At 38.9% G+C, this 15,714-nt stretch overlaps 1 protein-coding gene across 1 annotated transcript; it reads right to left on the bottom strand.

Annotated features, from left to right (window-relative positions):
* Nucleotides 1–11,825: 11,825 nt before the first annotated feature.
* Nucleotides 11,826–15,688, bottom strand: rwdd2b (RWD domain containing 2B). The gene is made up of 4 exons (XM_078245750.1): nt 15,218–15,688; nt 15,061–15,128; nt 12,430–12,798; nt 11,826–12,340 (listed from the first exon to the last, which is right to left on the bottom strand). The coding sequence occupies exons 1-4, from the start codon at nt 15,431–15,433 to the stop codon at nt 12,088–12,090; spliced, it is 906 nt and encodes a 301-aa protein (XP_078101876.1). The 5' UTR covers nt 15,434–15,688; the 3' UTR covers nt 11,826–12,087.
* Nucleotides 15,689–15,714: the final 26 nt, after the last annotated feature.

Below are 15,714 nucleotides of genomic sequence, written 5' to 3'. Positions count from 1 at the left end.
GGCAAATGCAGTATGCCAAACATAAGCTGTGAAGAAATGTTTGTCCTCTGGATTTTAATTACAGATTTAATAGGTATTAGTGACACTGTGACGTACCCCAATGATTCATCTAAACCTTAAGTCATCACTGTATTTTCTGTCAACAATAATCACCACATTCCCAACTGGAAAAAAAAAAAATCTATCCAGCTATGTTCTTTTTATTCCATTAATATTGTGTCATCTTTCATATTGCCTGCCAGGCAGGACACATATTTTGGAAGAGTTTACGTGTAATCATTGCTCTGCACCCAAAGGTCAGGTGCAAAGAGCAGACGAGAGATGAAATTCACAATTTTTCAATATCCTCCTTTTCATTTTCAGAACTTGGGTTTGGGAGTCTGTTATCGTTGCCCTCAGAAGCCCGGGGTTGCATTGTTTGTGTAAATGGTTTTGTCTTTGATTGACAGCTCATTCTAATGGGGCAGTGGGTAGAATAATAATGCTATGTTGACAACACTGGTGCTACCTTTGAAAAGAGTCATTGCAGAATAAATATCATGGTAATGCCATCTAGCATTGCAGCTACACTCCTTGAACATCAGGGAATTTTCAAAATACCCACAGCTTGATCAGTTGAATGTTTTCTTACTTTTCTATACACTCACCGGACACTTAATTAGGTACACCTTGCTTGTTCCAGGTTGGACCCCCTTTTGCCTTCAGAACTGCCTTAATTCTTCATGGCATAGATTCCTTTGGTCCATTTTTGATTGATTTGGTGCAGATTCCACCACATCCCAGAGGTGAGATGATTTGAGCTTTGTGACATGGCCATGGTTATCCTGCTGAAAGTAAAGGGAGTGGTCACTGGATATTTTTTTTCTTTCAGTCCATTTTCTGTAAACCCTAGAGATGGTTGTGCGTGCAAATCAGCAGTTTCTGAAATACTCAAACCAGACCGACCGACACCAACAACCATGCCACATTAGAAGTCACATAAGTCACCTTTCTTCCCCGTTCTGATGCTCGGTTTAAACTTCAGCAGATCGTCTTGACCATTGCTACATGCCCTAAATGCATTGAGTTTCTGCCATGTGATTGCCTTACACGATACTTGCGTCAACTAACAGTTAGTCTATATCGGCGACGTTTCACTTCCGAAAATTCCGCTGGATGTCCCTCATTATCGGCCGGATGTCCGACACCTTCCTCTTTCTTTGTGTTGGCGTTCTAACCTCCGGTGGGTTTCTGAGGACTATGGTTAACTGCTCCTCAGATCTCTGCAGGGTAAATCCAGACAGCTAGCTAGACTCTCTGTCCAATCTGAGTTTTCTGTTGCACGACTAAAACAACTTTTGAACGTACACGTTCCACCAAAACAAGTTCCTTCCCGAGACTATTTTGCAGAGGCACCATCATTGAGTCTGGGGCTTAGCGCCACCCAAGACGATTGTGATTGGTTTAAAGAAATGCCAATAAACCAGAGTACGTTTTTCTCCCATCCCGGAATGTTATGTGGACAAGCAAGACCTTCCTCCCCAACGCTGTGGAGGAAGGTCTGGCAATGCGAGACTAACTAACAGTTGAACAGGTGTACCTATTAAAGGGGCCGCAGAATGTATGTTCAAAACAGCACATTTCAATTCTTTTCATTGTAAAGCTAATAAAGGTGGAGCACAGGTGAGCCTTCTGTAGCCCAGTGTGACTTATAGCTGCAACATTCACACACCATCTGTATCGCTGCTGAATCAGAGGGCTGTAGGATCATTTCATGAGAAGTGTTTTGCCTAATCATATTTGATGAGATTAAACAGATCACTCACACTTCCACTTGTGACAGGGCCGAGTGGAAGTCAGAAGGAGTCAAATGATCTGGAACAAAGAACATGAGCTTGTGTATCCCCTTGGATGCATCACCATGCCATTAGTCAGATGAATGTGTACAGTCAGATACAATTCCCTTGTTTGCTGCATGAGGGCTTCCACTTTGTGAGGCAGCGGCTCCGCTGTTCGAATCAGGCCACATGTAGGCCCGTGGATTGATGACTGAAACAGGGCTACCCACTGTATTTTAAACTCATTCATCCACACTGACTCACATTCTCTGTGGTGCATCTTGAAATAGCCTGCCCTGAGATTGTCTGTCTGCCATTTGATTTATTCAATATCGTATTTTTAGATCTAATTAAAACAAACTTTTGTATATTGTTTGGCTGAATTTTGAATTGCGCAGGCCCAGGAGAGAACATAAAGGGGAGCCTTATCTTGGGTAGTCTTTGGGGGGGGGGGAGCTAGTACCTGTGGCATAAGGTATGCAATAAATAGAGCGCCATCTGTTTGGATTTCAGCACTTGAGATTCTTCCAAGGAACTCACCAGAGACTTAATTAAAGTTAGAATATTAGTGAGTGGGAGAATGATGTTCCTCCAATAAAATAACAGCTATGGGGACTCTTAGCATAAGTTTGATTTGAACAGATTTTCTTCAGATTTTCTCTAGATCGAAAAAGACAGTGCTGCACTTTTATTAAAGTATGGACCTTTAAAGACTATCATAAGACATTACTGCTACTAAAATGTTTCTCTGAAAATAGAAAAAACGTCTTCACACTTTGTGCTGGAAGAGCACGGAACAGCTTCCAGAGCATGGACAGTATTGCTGGCTCCTTCAGCTAAGTCTTTTAAAAATTGATTAGATAAATTCTGGTCAACAAAAAATATTCTGTATCATTATAAAGCTGACTTGTGATTATTTGTGAAATTATTGTTATTTTATTCAAATATATATTGTGGTATTATGTTGTTGTCTTGTTTGTTGTAGTTGGAGGGTTTGGTGTGGAGGATTGATATCTTGTACCAGAAAATGTTCAATACATTTCAATAAATATAATTTCAATGCTTTTTACCGGTGGTCTTTTCGTTGCCGGTAAATCTAATAAAGTTCTGTAAAAATTCTAGTTTCCATTCATCCTAGGTGGGTCTGCCATTTCCAGCTAATGATGATGTGTGTTCACACAGGAAATAACATGTAGAACGTACAAAAGTGGCTAAATGGATAATTAGCCAGTTAATGAATGCCAGTACATTTTTGGGAAAGATGGTGTTCCACAAGCTCATTGTCACCTTTTACCAGAAGCAACTATGGCTCACTTTTGTTGTAAGTACTGTTGGAAAACCTCAGTGTCTCCAAGATGTCATGTGTCTGAAAACTGTAGTTCAAACATTCATAACTGTTCACTCATGTTCATTCATTCGTAACATTGCTTCATTACTGTAGTTAGATGCAGGTTTGTGATTAAAGATGACTGTGGTGCCAACAACTGGATGGTGTCCAAACACTGTTAGTAGTGAGGAAAGTGAACAGTATTTAAGGAATAAGAATAAAAAAACAACAATTATAACTACATATTTAATGAACATAACATAATGTTCTTTCTCCCGTGTATTCTATTATAGAAATTTAATTTTCAAATAACAAACACTCTCCAGTGCAAACAGAATAATAATGTGTAAACAGTGTATTGAAAAGGTTCTTACAAACTGCTGTGCCTGCAGGATGCCAGCTGTCTGGATGTGGGCGGACATCAGGCATTGGCATCAGCCTCATTATCATCAAGGTCCCCCTCTCCCCCCTCCACTGGATATCTCTTCTTTTTTCAGTACTTATAATAATGGCATAGGACCACAATAGGTTTACTTGCCCCTGGTTTAAAATAGCGTCAGTAGCACAATATATGCTTTGGCACGATGTCTGTTGTTTGCACTGTACTTTTATCTATTGCATCAATAATCACTTATACATACACATCGCATGTGCACAATTCATCTTGCAAGTGATGCTTGTGTTTATTGCTTTACAATTTCATGACTATTTATTGTATTTTACATAACATATTCTAGTCGAGGTTTCTCAAGTTTAACAAAATTGCACACGCACATCATCAACCTCGCTGTTCAAAAATGGTGTAGAAGGTAGTCACAACCAGAGGTGTATATAAGTACTAGAGACCCATACTTGAGTAAAAGTACAAGTGCTCTATCAAAAAAGTGACATGAGTAGAAGTAGAAGTGCTCTTTAAGCACCACACTTAAGTAGAAGTACTAAAGTATTCAACATGTTTTGTACTTAAGTATTGCAAGTAGTTTATTTTAAAATGTACTACTCAAGTACTGAAAGTAAAAGTACAAGTGTCAAATGTTTAGCCAAGGCTGTAGCCAAAGGAATTAACAAATATTAATTATATTAAAAATTAACATTAATTAATTAATTAATTAACAAATATTAACAAATACTGAAATAAAATGTACAATTATCACACTGTGCAAGTAAAATGAAAATCCTCTCCAGCACAGTAACGATTAAAGCCCCCAAAAACGTATCACACACTAGCTAGTAACAGGTGTGATGAACAGTGGAAAGTTAGCAAGCTAGCAAAGTACAGATAATAGTAGCTTTACATCACAGGGTCAAACGGTTAACATTCAGGACTCACTGCAGACTGAAACAACTCCGGAATAGATTCATCTGCTGCAACAATAGCTAAATAGAAAGAGTACGAACTTACATCGTCTCTGACTTCTGAACGGGCGACCGCCGTAATGAAAAGAAACACGACGCGATCTCGGGGATTTCTTACGTAAATTACTTAATCAGTGTGTACGTAACTAACATACACACACTAACCTACACAGTCTCCGTGGCGTGAGGAATTCACAACAGTAACGAGTAACGATGCAGCACATAAAAAAATCTAAAAGTATTAAACTCATCGAAAATATGTACTCAAGTAAAAGTGGAAGTAGGAGAAAAAAATAATACTCCAGTAGAGTACAGATACAGCCTTTTAGTACTTAAGTAGAGTAGTGAAATAGTTCTACTTCGTTACTATACAGCTCTGGTCACAACCGGTAGTGAATGATTCTCAGAGGGCTCAAAATTGGGCGCTAAAGGCACACAGTGGTTTAGATTATTTATTTTTTGGGGGGGGGGGGCTTTTTCCCTTTATTTATAGTGACAGTGGATAGACAAGAGAAGGTGCCAGAGAGAGGGGGGATGACATGCAGCAAAGGGCCGCAGGTCGGAGTCGAACCCGGGCCGCTGCGAAGGACTACATGGGGGGGCACGCGCTTACTGGGTGAGCTATAGGTCACCCCAAAAATGCATCAATGGTTAATTTAGGAACGTAGCTGTACAGATGAGTTTCTCTTTCTCACATAATGCATTTCTGGCAGGCTACATAACAGTCAGTTTTACATGTTTGATTTCAAACATGAAAATATCATCAATATTAATCTCTATCTGTATTAAAGCTTGATTTATAGGGTTGTAGCTGTTAAAGAGTGCATAGAAAAAGAGAGGGAAGGACCAGTGGGATTGCTAAAGCTTGAATACGTCCAGAGTAGCAAGCCAGTGGTCTTTATGATGCCAGCCAGTCAGCGTGATGGTGAGCCTCAGGGATTACTCCAGAGAGACAGCTCCATAAGACAACTGATTAAATAGTAGTGAGAAGAGTGAAAATGTTTAATTCAGCCATAGTTAGTATTCATGGGATGGACAGCCATACAAGGGTTCACCTTGAGGGGTCATCAGGGGAGAAGGTCCAGAATCCCAAAGAGCTGCCAGGCTAAGTTTCCACATAGCACTTGGAAACACAACTGATTGTGATTTTAATTACTTTGATTATCAAGTTTACTTTGGCTAAATTGAAAATGGTAATGCATCACATAGCGAATGAACAGACTGATATGCTGTGAATAGGAGTTCTGTTGTGCAGATCTTGTGACATTGTGATTGATTTAACAGCGAATGCAATGCAAGTGGTGGATATAAATGAATACGTTCCACATACATTCAATCCACTGCATTAATTACATACTATTATTACTTTAATATGTGTGCATGTTTTATGGCATCTTACAAAAATAAAGTGAAGAATTGTGCACAAGAGGAGGTTAGGAGGTTATATTTAATTATAAATATAATGACCTGCTTATGTCACTACATTTATTATATCACAGGTTTCAACTAATGCTCCAAAATAACTTGTAGAGGAGTATAGAACTGCTACATCTAGAAAGACTGGGTATGATTAATGCTTGTCCAGGAGTCTGTACAGTTTGAACTGCGGATTGTTTCTCTTATTTGCAACCAGCTCAAAGAAGGATAAATATTGTTCACGTTAGCCACAGAACAATGTGGGATAAAGCCACTGTGGTGCACATCTTTTCTCAGGACTGTGAAGATTTCTAAGCCTTAGTTTGGGAAATTCAAATTGTCAAAACCTTCTGTTCAGTGTCTGCAGTTTCAAGTAATCCAAAACAATACTATTTATATTAGCTTGGCTCTGTGAAAGAGTGCCAGCTATACAAAGACATTATGAAACCCCTGTGTTGAAATACATCACCATGACGTTGAAAACTAATTCAATTATATGCATCGGCAGTTCAATAGACCTACACAATTGGGTTATTGTCTGAAATGATGAAAAAAAGAAAAATACCAGTAAATCATGTGTGAATGAAGTTTAATGTAAAAATGATTTTCACAAAGAGTTGCCAAAATGGGCCTCAAGAACAAGGGATATTATTTCTGCAGTCATTTGCCAAGCTATTTACTCTGCATCAACTACAAATCCTTTTTACTATGCATCTTCAAAGGTATTCCTATAGTGGAGAGTACTACAGTGGTAACACTTCACTTTAAAGTAATAATCTTAAAGATTATCATTTCAATTAATGTCTATTAAGTCTCTATATATCACCAAATGAGCTAACATGATGGCGACTGAGCCTATGGCCCACTGATGAAAGCCCTTACATTTTCAGTATTACAGTATGAACTGGGTGTCTGTGGAGACATTCCCTGGAAAAATCACAAGCAGAGCACAGTTAGTGATGGGTTTTCCATCACTCAGAAGAGGTTGGGCTGCCAGAAAGAAAAGAGTGATGATTACAGATGATGAAACAAGTGAAAGTGAGATCCAAAAACACACCTAGAAATACCGCCTATCGCCACAGGTGCTGCGTCGCCGAAGGGAACAAAGCAGAGATCTACGGGATTGTATATCATTCATAGCAGTAGACAAACTTATGTTTAATTCATGAAATTGTTTATAACACACTATAATGAAATTGTAAGCATATATATGGACAAGTGTTTTGTTAATGTACAACACTTGCCAGCAATTGTCACTTATCCTATGAAGACATATTTTATATTATTAACTGTATTTGACTATAATGTCAACAGCAGCCTCCACTTATGACTGTCCACAGGAGAAGTTGTAGTTTTTTTTTATAATACATTAATAAACATTTAAATCTGCTACATAATGTGTTATAAGCCATTCATTAAATATTTGTATAATGCTTATAAATGGTAAATAGGGTTACTTAAATTAGAGTGTTACCAATATGATGTAGCACAGTGTTTTTTTTAGTCTAAGTCATTTATGTAGATTGCATAGATAGCTGCCTTTGATCATAAAAAAGAACTATGCATCATGCACTGCTCTAGAGGAGGAAACATGCCAAAACTGTACAGCATTTTGCTTATTATGCTGTATTATGCTGTATAGGTTGGCACATTGAATCAAGGTTACATGTTTGGGTTTTGATCGATAGGCATTGCATCAAACATGGGGCGTGAATAGAGTAAAGTCAATACGGATGATGAGTTTCGTGATGAAAACCAGGAGATTCCAGATATGTTGTCAGTAGGATAACAGTTGATTGAGTTAAAAGCTGACTCTGATGTGTTTTTTCCCCTCAGTCCTTTCATGATTCAGCTCCTCAATGTCACCCTAGGTATTTAACAAGCAATAAAAGTACGCAATGGTCTCACCAAGAGTCTTAGCCATTTAGGTACGGTCCCATTGCCCGCTTTCATTTATTGTAAAAATATGAATATGTCACATAACAATTAAACGCTGTGAGGCAGGAAAGTGGAAGGAAATTAACACCACCATTGTCCCAACCTTGATCACCTGTACCACCTTGTCCCTGCAGTTTTAGGGAAAATGATGTTAGAGTTGCTGAGACCCCTGATCAGAGGAAAGGGGAAAGCACCCCAGAGATTTTCAAACACTCCAAGCATAACCTTTATCTGCTGAGCCATCTTTTTGACATGTAGCCCAAACTCATAGTGCCTAGGTAGGATAATCATCATACAGTAGGTGGCCTCTATATACTTCTATTAAAATGATCAATGTTGTTATAAAATATATACAGCGCAGTCTGTGAAATAAAGGTTCTGTATTCCAGAAATGAAAGAAAAAATTGACTCACTTTAGAGTTCTGACGCTCAGCTGTTTTTATGTATAATGCATTGTATCTGTATTGTAGAACTCTTAGCCCTTTCAGGGTTTCACCCAGGAAATTGCATAGTGAATGTGTTGAGCCACCCATCCATCCTGATTCAGTACATCTTGCACTTGATGAGCCTGAATAATACCACCTAAAATAGTCACATTTGTTGTGTGAAATTGTGTCTCTGTCTTTCCCTGAAGGTTAATGTTTTATTTCAGAAATGTGTCACTGTATACCTCTTATGGACTGCACTGTATGTCCATCAAGTAACTAAGGATGGAGAATACAGAAGCTGCCAGTCAGTTACAATAACAATGAAGGAAATATCGATCTGATTAGGAGTGGTCTACACTTGACCTGTTATGGTGTTGTCGTCGTGTATTGACCAGAGGTAGTGTTAATGATTTGCACCACTGCTGTAGCTGCAGTACAGGTCAATAACACTGCTCTATTGCCTAAGATCAGTAGAAAATGGAGTTAAAACTACTAGAAACAACATGGTTACATCTGGCAGATACATCTCAGCAATGAACCTCTCCTGGAGGGAGCAGGTGGCCAAAGGTGTAATGTTAAAAACGAAAGGTGACCGTTCCTTTGACGCGGTGGCTCCAACTCTGTGGAAGGCCCTTCCTATTGTCTTACGTTCTGCAGTCTCTGTTGATGCTTTTGAAAAGCAGCTGAAGACGCACTTGTTAAAACTCGCTTTTGTCTCATGTTTGTAACTTTGGGTTTTAAGTTTTTAATCTTTTATTTCCATTGGTATTTTATTTATTTTTGCTTGCTTATTTTCTGTCGGATCCTACTGTGTTTTGACAAATGTTTATCATGTGAAGCACTTTGTGACTCTGTCTGTAAAAGGTGCTATATCAAATAAACTTATTATTATTATTATTATCGCCATTTTGTACTTACACCTCAAGGCACAAATTCATCATGGCTTCAGTTAGAACGGCAGTCATTTTTGGCAATGTCAGGATCGTCTGCTGGAACATCACGAGTGCTACTCATCACTTCACTTACCCAAGGAATGAAGGACATTCTCAATGTGCACCAGTAAGCAAACGAGCACTGCAAGTGTTTCTAATGAGCCATAAGTCAAACATTTCTCAACTAATTTCCTTGGAATTGGCACTTTGGCATTTTCAAGTAAATCTTAAGGGTTGTGTAGTCTGTCCTATGTTGTATAGTTATGGCAGAAAGAAATGAAAGAGAAAATCAATGACGTGTTTTCAAAGTCATGTGCATGGAATGAATCAAAATGTGGAGTAGAAACAATTCTGTCTTTATTATAAAGAGCCTTTACAACTGATTCCTTACAAACGTTGGCAAATCAAACTCTATTGGTCATTGCTTATTCAGAACTATTATGAAATGATGTAAATCATTCCTTCAATCATGGCAGATGATATTTAAATGTAGAAAAGACGTATTCTTGGTGATTCCTGTCAGCTCATGTGATGATGGCAGAGAAACTGCTTGACTGATATATTTTTAATCCGGCAATGCATATAGTATATACAACTATTCTATAAATAATTTGATTCATTTGTGTGTCAAGTCGATGCTTTATAAACCTTTAATGCTTGTGTTTGATATATCTTTGTTTAATATTTGATATTTAAGAAAGTCCTTGAAATATTGGGTAGATGTTCTGTTTTCACAACCATGCTACAGCGATGAACATGTAGATACCTGCTCTATGGTGGATGTGTTATTTTTTCTATTAACAGAAAAGCCAGTTTAAGATGCATTAACCCTGATTATTTAGAGGAGGGAAGACTGTTTAGTCTTAGCCATATACACTACATTCATAATAAAGGCATCAACTGATTGATTAGCTTCAAGACCTTACTGTAAAAATTCTAACTGAGAAAGGGATCTTAGACCCAGAAACGCAGGATCAGGGGTTGTATGAGGTTGCCCATCCTAATTTAGAGTTAAAATCCAGGGGGACAAGCTGGAGTTGATGCACCTGGGAGTTGAGCTCTTCTCGATAAACAAACTGAAGAAGCAAGTTAGAGGTCTGACTGGAGTGAGTATCTACTCTCTGAGGGCGAAACGAGAGTATTCTTTTGAAATCATAATATTCATTTTCTTTTTTAGATTATTTTTTGGGCTTTTTTCCACCTTTATTTTGACAGGACAGCTAGGTTAGAAAGGGGGGGGGAGAGAGAGAGAGGCAAGGCAGCTTTATTTGTATAGCACATTTCAGCAACAGGGCAATTCAAAGTGCTTTACATGAAGGAGGGGGGGGGGAAGACATGCAGGAAATCATCACAGGTCGGACTCGAACCCTGGACCTCTGCGTCGAGGCACAAACCTCTAAGTACATGTGCGCCTGCTCTACCCACTGAACCAACCCGGCCACATAATATTCATATTTGATCCAAATAACAACTGCAATTTTTTGCAATTTTCATTGTTGTACTTTTGCTTAATTTTTAGGAAAATACAGGTGTGGTTTTAGGTTTAAACATGTTAACATCCAGAAATCACAGTTAACAGCAACAAGTATGCCTTGTTTTCCAACTTTGATTTTATAATGCTGCCATCTGCTGGGCAATGTTAGCCAAAGTAAATTCAATCCAATGCCTGCAACTACTGAACTAGCTTCGTCTTCAAGTGTGTGGTGTGATTTCCTGTCATCATATAACTCTATGTTGAGCTGGACTTCACCAGGTCATCTACTGATCTGCTACCACAGTCCTGGTGAAAAGGCAGTACTGAAAAGGACAATATGCTGATTTATATTAGTTTCATCAGTTCATTTTTAACAGTGTGAACTCTGAAATGCTCACTCAGGGTTTAAACTCCTTTGAGGAGATTATCTTCAGTGGTCTTTCTACAACATTAGGATATAGGCCTACAGTATATTGTGTAAGGCTAACGCCCTCTTACAAGTCTTGTAATCATGTATGTGTGTTTATGGCAACAATGAACTGATAATGGACTTTAAAAGTCACAGCATAGTGATTCCTGTAAGGAGTGCTCTTTGCTTATAAAATCACATATATAATATCCATATATTACCATATATGTATATGATAATCTTCCACTAAACACCAGAGGCACAAAACCCACATAAAAATCTACATGAATGTTTATACCCAGACCCATATCAGTCTTGGTAGGGTTAAAAATAAGACCCATGTTCAATAACAACACGTTTTAATTACCACAATCCACAATTATGCACAATCTATCTAAGAATGAATCATTCAAAGAAAATTGGAGAGAGACTTTCCACAGTTATGTTATCTATAATTCATAAGCGCAAAATCAACAGATTTCATAAACAGATATCTAGCATATTGTTGCCTATGTTGTCGAATTATGAATGTGGTATCAGTCCTGAAAATCCTATAACAGCCTGGTAGCAATACACAGTGGGGCCGTTTGAGGAGAGAAACACCTAGGGCAAGGTGTGATCCTTGCAGAGGTATTAAAATTGCATATATAACTGAAGTCCTTGAGAAAACTCTCAGATAAACATCTTTTTAATGCTTATTTTTGAAAAACATGCCTATTAGCAACAAGTTTCTCAAAATTGCAGAAATGTTCTTTCTGCTTTTCATCCCAGTGAAAGTCCCAGGTGTGACGGATGAGCAACATCCATAAAAAGGTTATTCAGTTATTTCAGTTTTTCAAGCATCCATCTGTGTGCTTGTATGTGAAACAAAGAAAACTCAAACAGTAATGAATGCATTTCCTCTTTTAAGTCAATGCTTATTTTCAGGAGAAGAGACTTTAATGACAAGGCACCTGTCAAATACCTTTATTTATTCCTTTGGTCTGACCACTACCTCCCTTCAATGCCAAAATACATCTGAAAGACGTCACAACAGCCTTTCTCGTTTAAGAACTGGTAGAGCTGCCCAAGGTCCATGTGATTACCTCTGTTCCCATGAGGGTCAAACATCGCCTCTTCAAAGCCTGTGAATTTGCGCAGGGAGTCTATACTTTCAACAGTCCTGCTGTCCTCTACCTGATGATCAAGGGGAATATCCTCCCTATGTCGAATCATGATCTTCTTCCATGTCAGAACCTTCACTCTGTGAAATGGGAGAAAATAATCAACCAGGGACCTCAGCAGCAGGCGTCTGGCTGTGACATCAGCTGCTAAAAATAACACTCAAGATACCTGGACCAGAACTCCTCGCAGGCAGAATGAGGACCTTCCACACACACAATACCAGGCTTCCCGGGCATGCTAAATCCTGACAGGCCCAGCTCCTTGGACCACTCCAAGATGTTCTTCCTCTTCGTCTTGTTGTAGATGTGATGACTGTAAATCCACAGTCGGCTGAACACTTCCCGTGGCTGCGGAGAGGAAGACTCTTTTTTAGGAGCCGGTGCTGCTGATAAGCTATTATTAATGAAGAGCTGCAGGTTGTCTTTCACCCAGTCCACAGCCGAGAGCACACACACTTCCCCCTGGCAGTTTTCCATGAGGTATGCATTGAGATCTGTGTGGATCTGTGTCTGCTGGGCCCTGCTGAGACCGGCACACCTAGGGCACGCATAAAACATGCTGTGAGAAGGATTCAGCAAACATTCAAGGCCACTTGGAGCTGGAAGTTTCCATCCTTGGGAGCGAAAACTTTGAATAAAAACCTTTAAAAAGCTAAGCACAAAATAACTATAACAGATCTTCAGGTTGATCAGTTGATCGGCTTGCTAATCAATATGAATGACTACTCCCCAACACAATATTGTCTGAAAGCAACTGACAAGATGTGTTTTTTCTTTACTGCTACTGCAGTATGTTGCATTGGGATATACATATACATAACCTCTTCTCTGATAGATCTCTATGCAAAATTTCTGGTTTAAGTTTCCTTATCTTAATTCTGAAAATTTGATTTTATGACTTGTTTATCAACAGAGATTGATAAGTGTCACCATATCCCTTTAGCAGATTTTATATAATTTTTTAAATGTATTAATGTTACTGCTTAACAATTCCATAAAGTGATCACATACAGCCTACAGCTAATAATGAGCAGATAGCATACAATTAGTAATTGTATGCTATCTGTATTCAACCATGCAGATTTTCTCAACTTCTAATACAGCCATAGTAGAAAATAACCTCTTTCTTTCTGCAACAGTCTGCAAAACCTCTTTTCTCTGTGTCATTAGTCGGTTGCTCATCTATGCAATTTTCAATAATTTCATTTCCACATAAATTACACTGTTGTCCTTGGCTTCTGTTAGTGGCTCTTTGCAATTAGATATCTCACATTTTTATGGTAGCCTACTAGCTCCAGTAACAACATATTTGCCTAGTGTTTATTTATTACTTGGACGGGGATGCTGTTCACAAGTTTATAGACAGCTAGCTAACGCTACGTCAACGTTTTGCTAACGTTAGCGCAACAGCATTAGCTTAGACAGCTAGGTAAATATTACGACTGCCTTCGGAGTTTCCTATATCTGCGTCCACGTTGTCAACATAAGACATGTGGCATTAGTGCTCCTTTTGTACCATAACTACTGGGGATTGCCGAAGATGCTGGCTGCCTACGCAACGTTAGCTAATACCGCTAGCATACGTACAGGCTAACTATAGCCAGTTAGCTTTGTGTGTAACGTAACAAAAACACACCCATCTCGTAGGAGCGAAGCTTAACATTTTATTCAATAAAATTATGGTACAAAAGGAGCATTAACGCCACATCTCTTATGTTGACAACGTGGACGCAGATATAGGAAACTCCAAAGGCAGTCGTAATATTTACCTAGCTGTCTAGCCTAACGCTGTTGGGTTAACGTTAGCAAACGTCGGCGTAGCTAGCTGTCTAAACTTGTGAAAAGCCGAACAGCATCCCTGTCCAAGCTGTGTTTCACTTTCCCTCCAATATTATTATACACATAATAAAGACACATGGGCTCGGTCGAGACCAAAAGCCATATTTTGCAAGACCAGTGGCACAAACTGAGACCATAGACAGTGAACCGAGACGCGGCTTTCGTCTGTCGTCTCCTTATATATATGTCAATAGTCGTCTCCCCAACGTGACGTAATGCAATGCATTGTGGGGGAAAAGAGAATCATTGCAAACCTCTGTAAGATAGTACTACTTTTTTGTATTTTATTCCGTTTTGTGATATCCATTGTATTTGATGTTGTTGGGTAACAGTTTAAATGTTTATTACCAACAAACAAATTGCACAAATTAATTAGAAAATAAACCCTGCAAGATGGGCTTTAACATTTCATATCACATTCTCGCGTGACCTCTAAATGGACCAACCTCTCTTTTTGTTATTGAAAAGCATGCACATTGATTTAACACAGGTGAGTCTCTAGACTGTGTATAAAGTCATAGACCATATATGTATATACAGTATATATATGGTACACCCTAGACTATACAGTCTAGGGTGTCTACTGACCTCCCTAACATTAGATTATATCGTAGAGTGTAAAAAAAAAGGATTATGAATATGATGTTGCGGTTTTGCAAGATAATGTTTTCCAAAATAACAATTGGGTACACATTTTATAATTATTAGAAACTAAGCAATTTGATACAAAGTGACGCACGTTTGTCTCTGAAGTAAAGGCTGGACTACAATAGAGCTGTTTGGAGCAGTTTGTGAACAGTGTTTTCTGTTGGAGATGGTAAGTCCCTTTGGGGGGGACTTTGGGCTTTTTCACTTTGTAAACCTATAACGTGCACAAAAAAGATAACACAATAAAGGAAAGGGAAAAAGCCAAAAAGCATAATATGAGCACTTGGATATAAAAGTGGATATATTGGCTTACCGGACTGTTATCTCTGGTAACACATTGGGATATTCGGATGGATACGCACAAGATAGAATGACATCCATCTGAGTGAAGCAACAAAATGAAATGAAAATGATGGTTTAGGACAGTTGAAATCACACTGACAAACTATGCCACTTTGCTATTTGGTTACCCTCTCCATGCTTGCGGTGTCCAGCTTCTGTTTGATGAAAAACTGAGGTGTTGAAGGAGGAGGGGGGCTGTCTGTTGAAGCTGAGCCCTCCACGTAGTCCCTGAGCTCCGCTAGTGCCAGCTGGTCTGTGATCTCCAGCTCCTCCTGGGTGGGAAACATGCTGGTCAGCAGCTCTATCTCTGCAAGCTGACACTCAGCCCGCTCCAACATAGACATAATGAGAAAGGCAAACTAGAGAGTCGATATCCAGTCTAGGATCTCTCCACTACTGTAATACATAGGAAATCACTGGTTTTAAACAACTTTCTGTCTCCACATTCAACGATAAGCCTTGTCAAGCGTATAACATTAATACTACAGGTGTATGTAAGCTATATATAGAAAGAGATGAACAAACAGGGTAGTTAAACAACTGAACAACTCCAGTAAGCGCAGTCCTGTCCTGACTCCTGTGACAGCTAGTAGCGTTGTTTCTACTCGGACTGTTTCAAGCGACG

This window comes from Sander vitreus, chromosome 3, assembly GCF_031162955.1.
Source record: "Sander vitreus isolate 19-12246 chromosome 3, sanVit1, whole genome shotgun sequence".
Classification (NCBI taxonomy): domain Eukaryota; kingdom Metazoa; phylum Chordata; class Actinopteri; order Perciformes; family Percidae; genus Sander; species Sander vitreus.
Note: the sequence above shows the minus strand (reverse complement) of the source record. Positions and strands in the feature narration are given on the sequence as shown.

Excerpts from the sequence above, each read along its gene's own strand:
- rwdd2b (XM_078245750.1), bottom strand. The coding sequence starts at position 15,433 with ATGTCTATGTTGGAGCGGGCTGAGTGTCAGCTTGCAGAGATAGAGCTG. Across the intron at positions 15,129-15,217 it reads ACACCGCAAGCATGGAGAGG|ATGGATGTCATTCTATCTTG; the intron begins GTAACCAAATAG and ends TGCTTCACTCAG. Across the intron at positions 12,341-12,429 it reads TGCGAGGAGTTCTGGTCCAG|AGTGAAGGTTCTGACATGGA; the intron begins GTATCTTGAGTG and ends CCCATTTCACAG.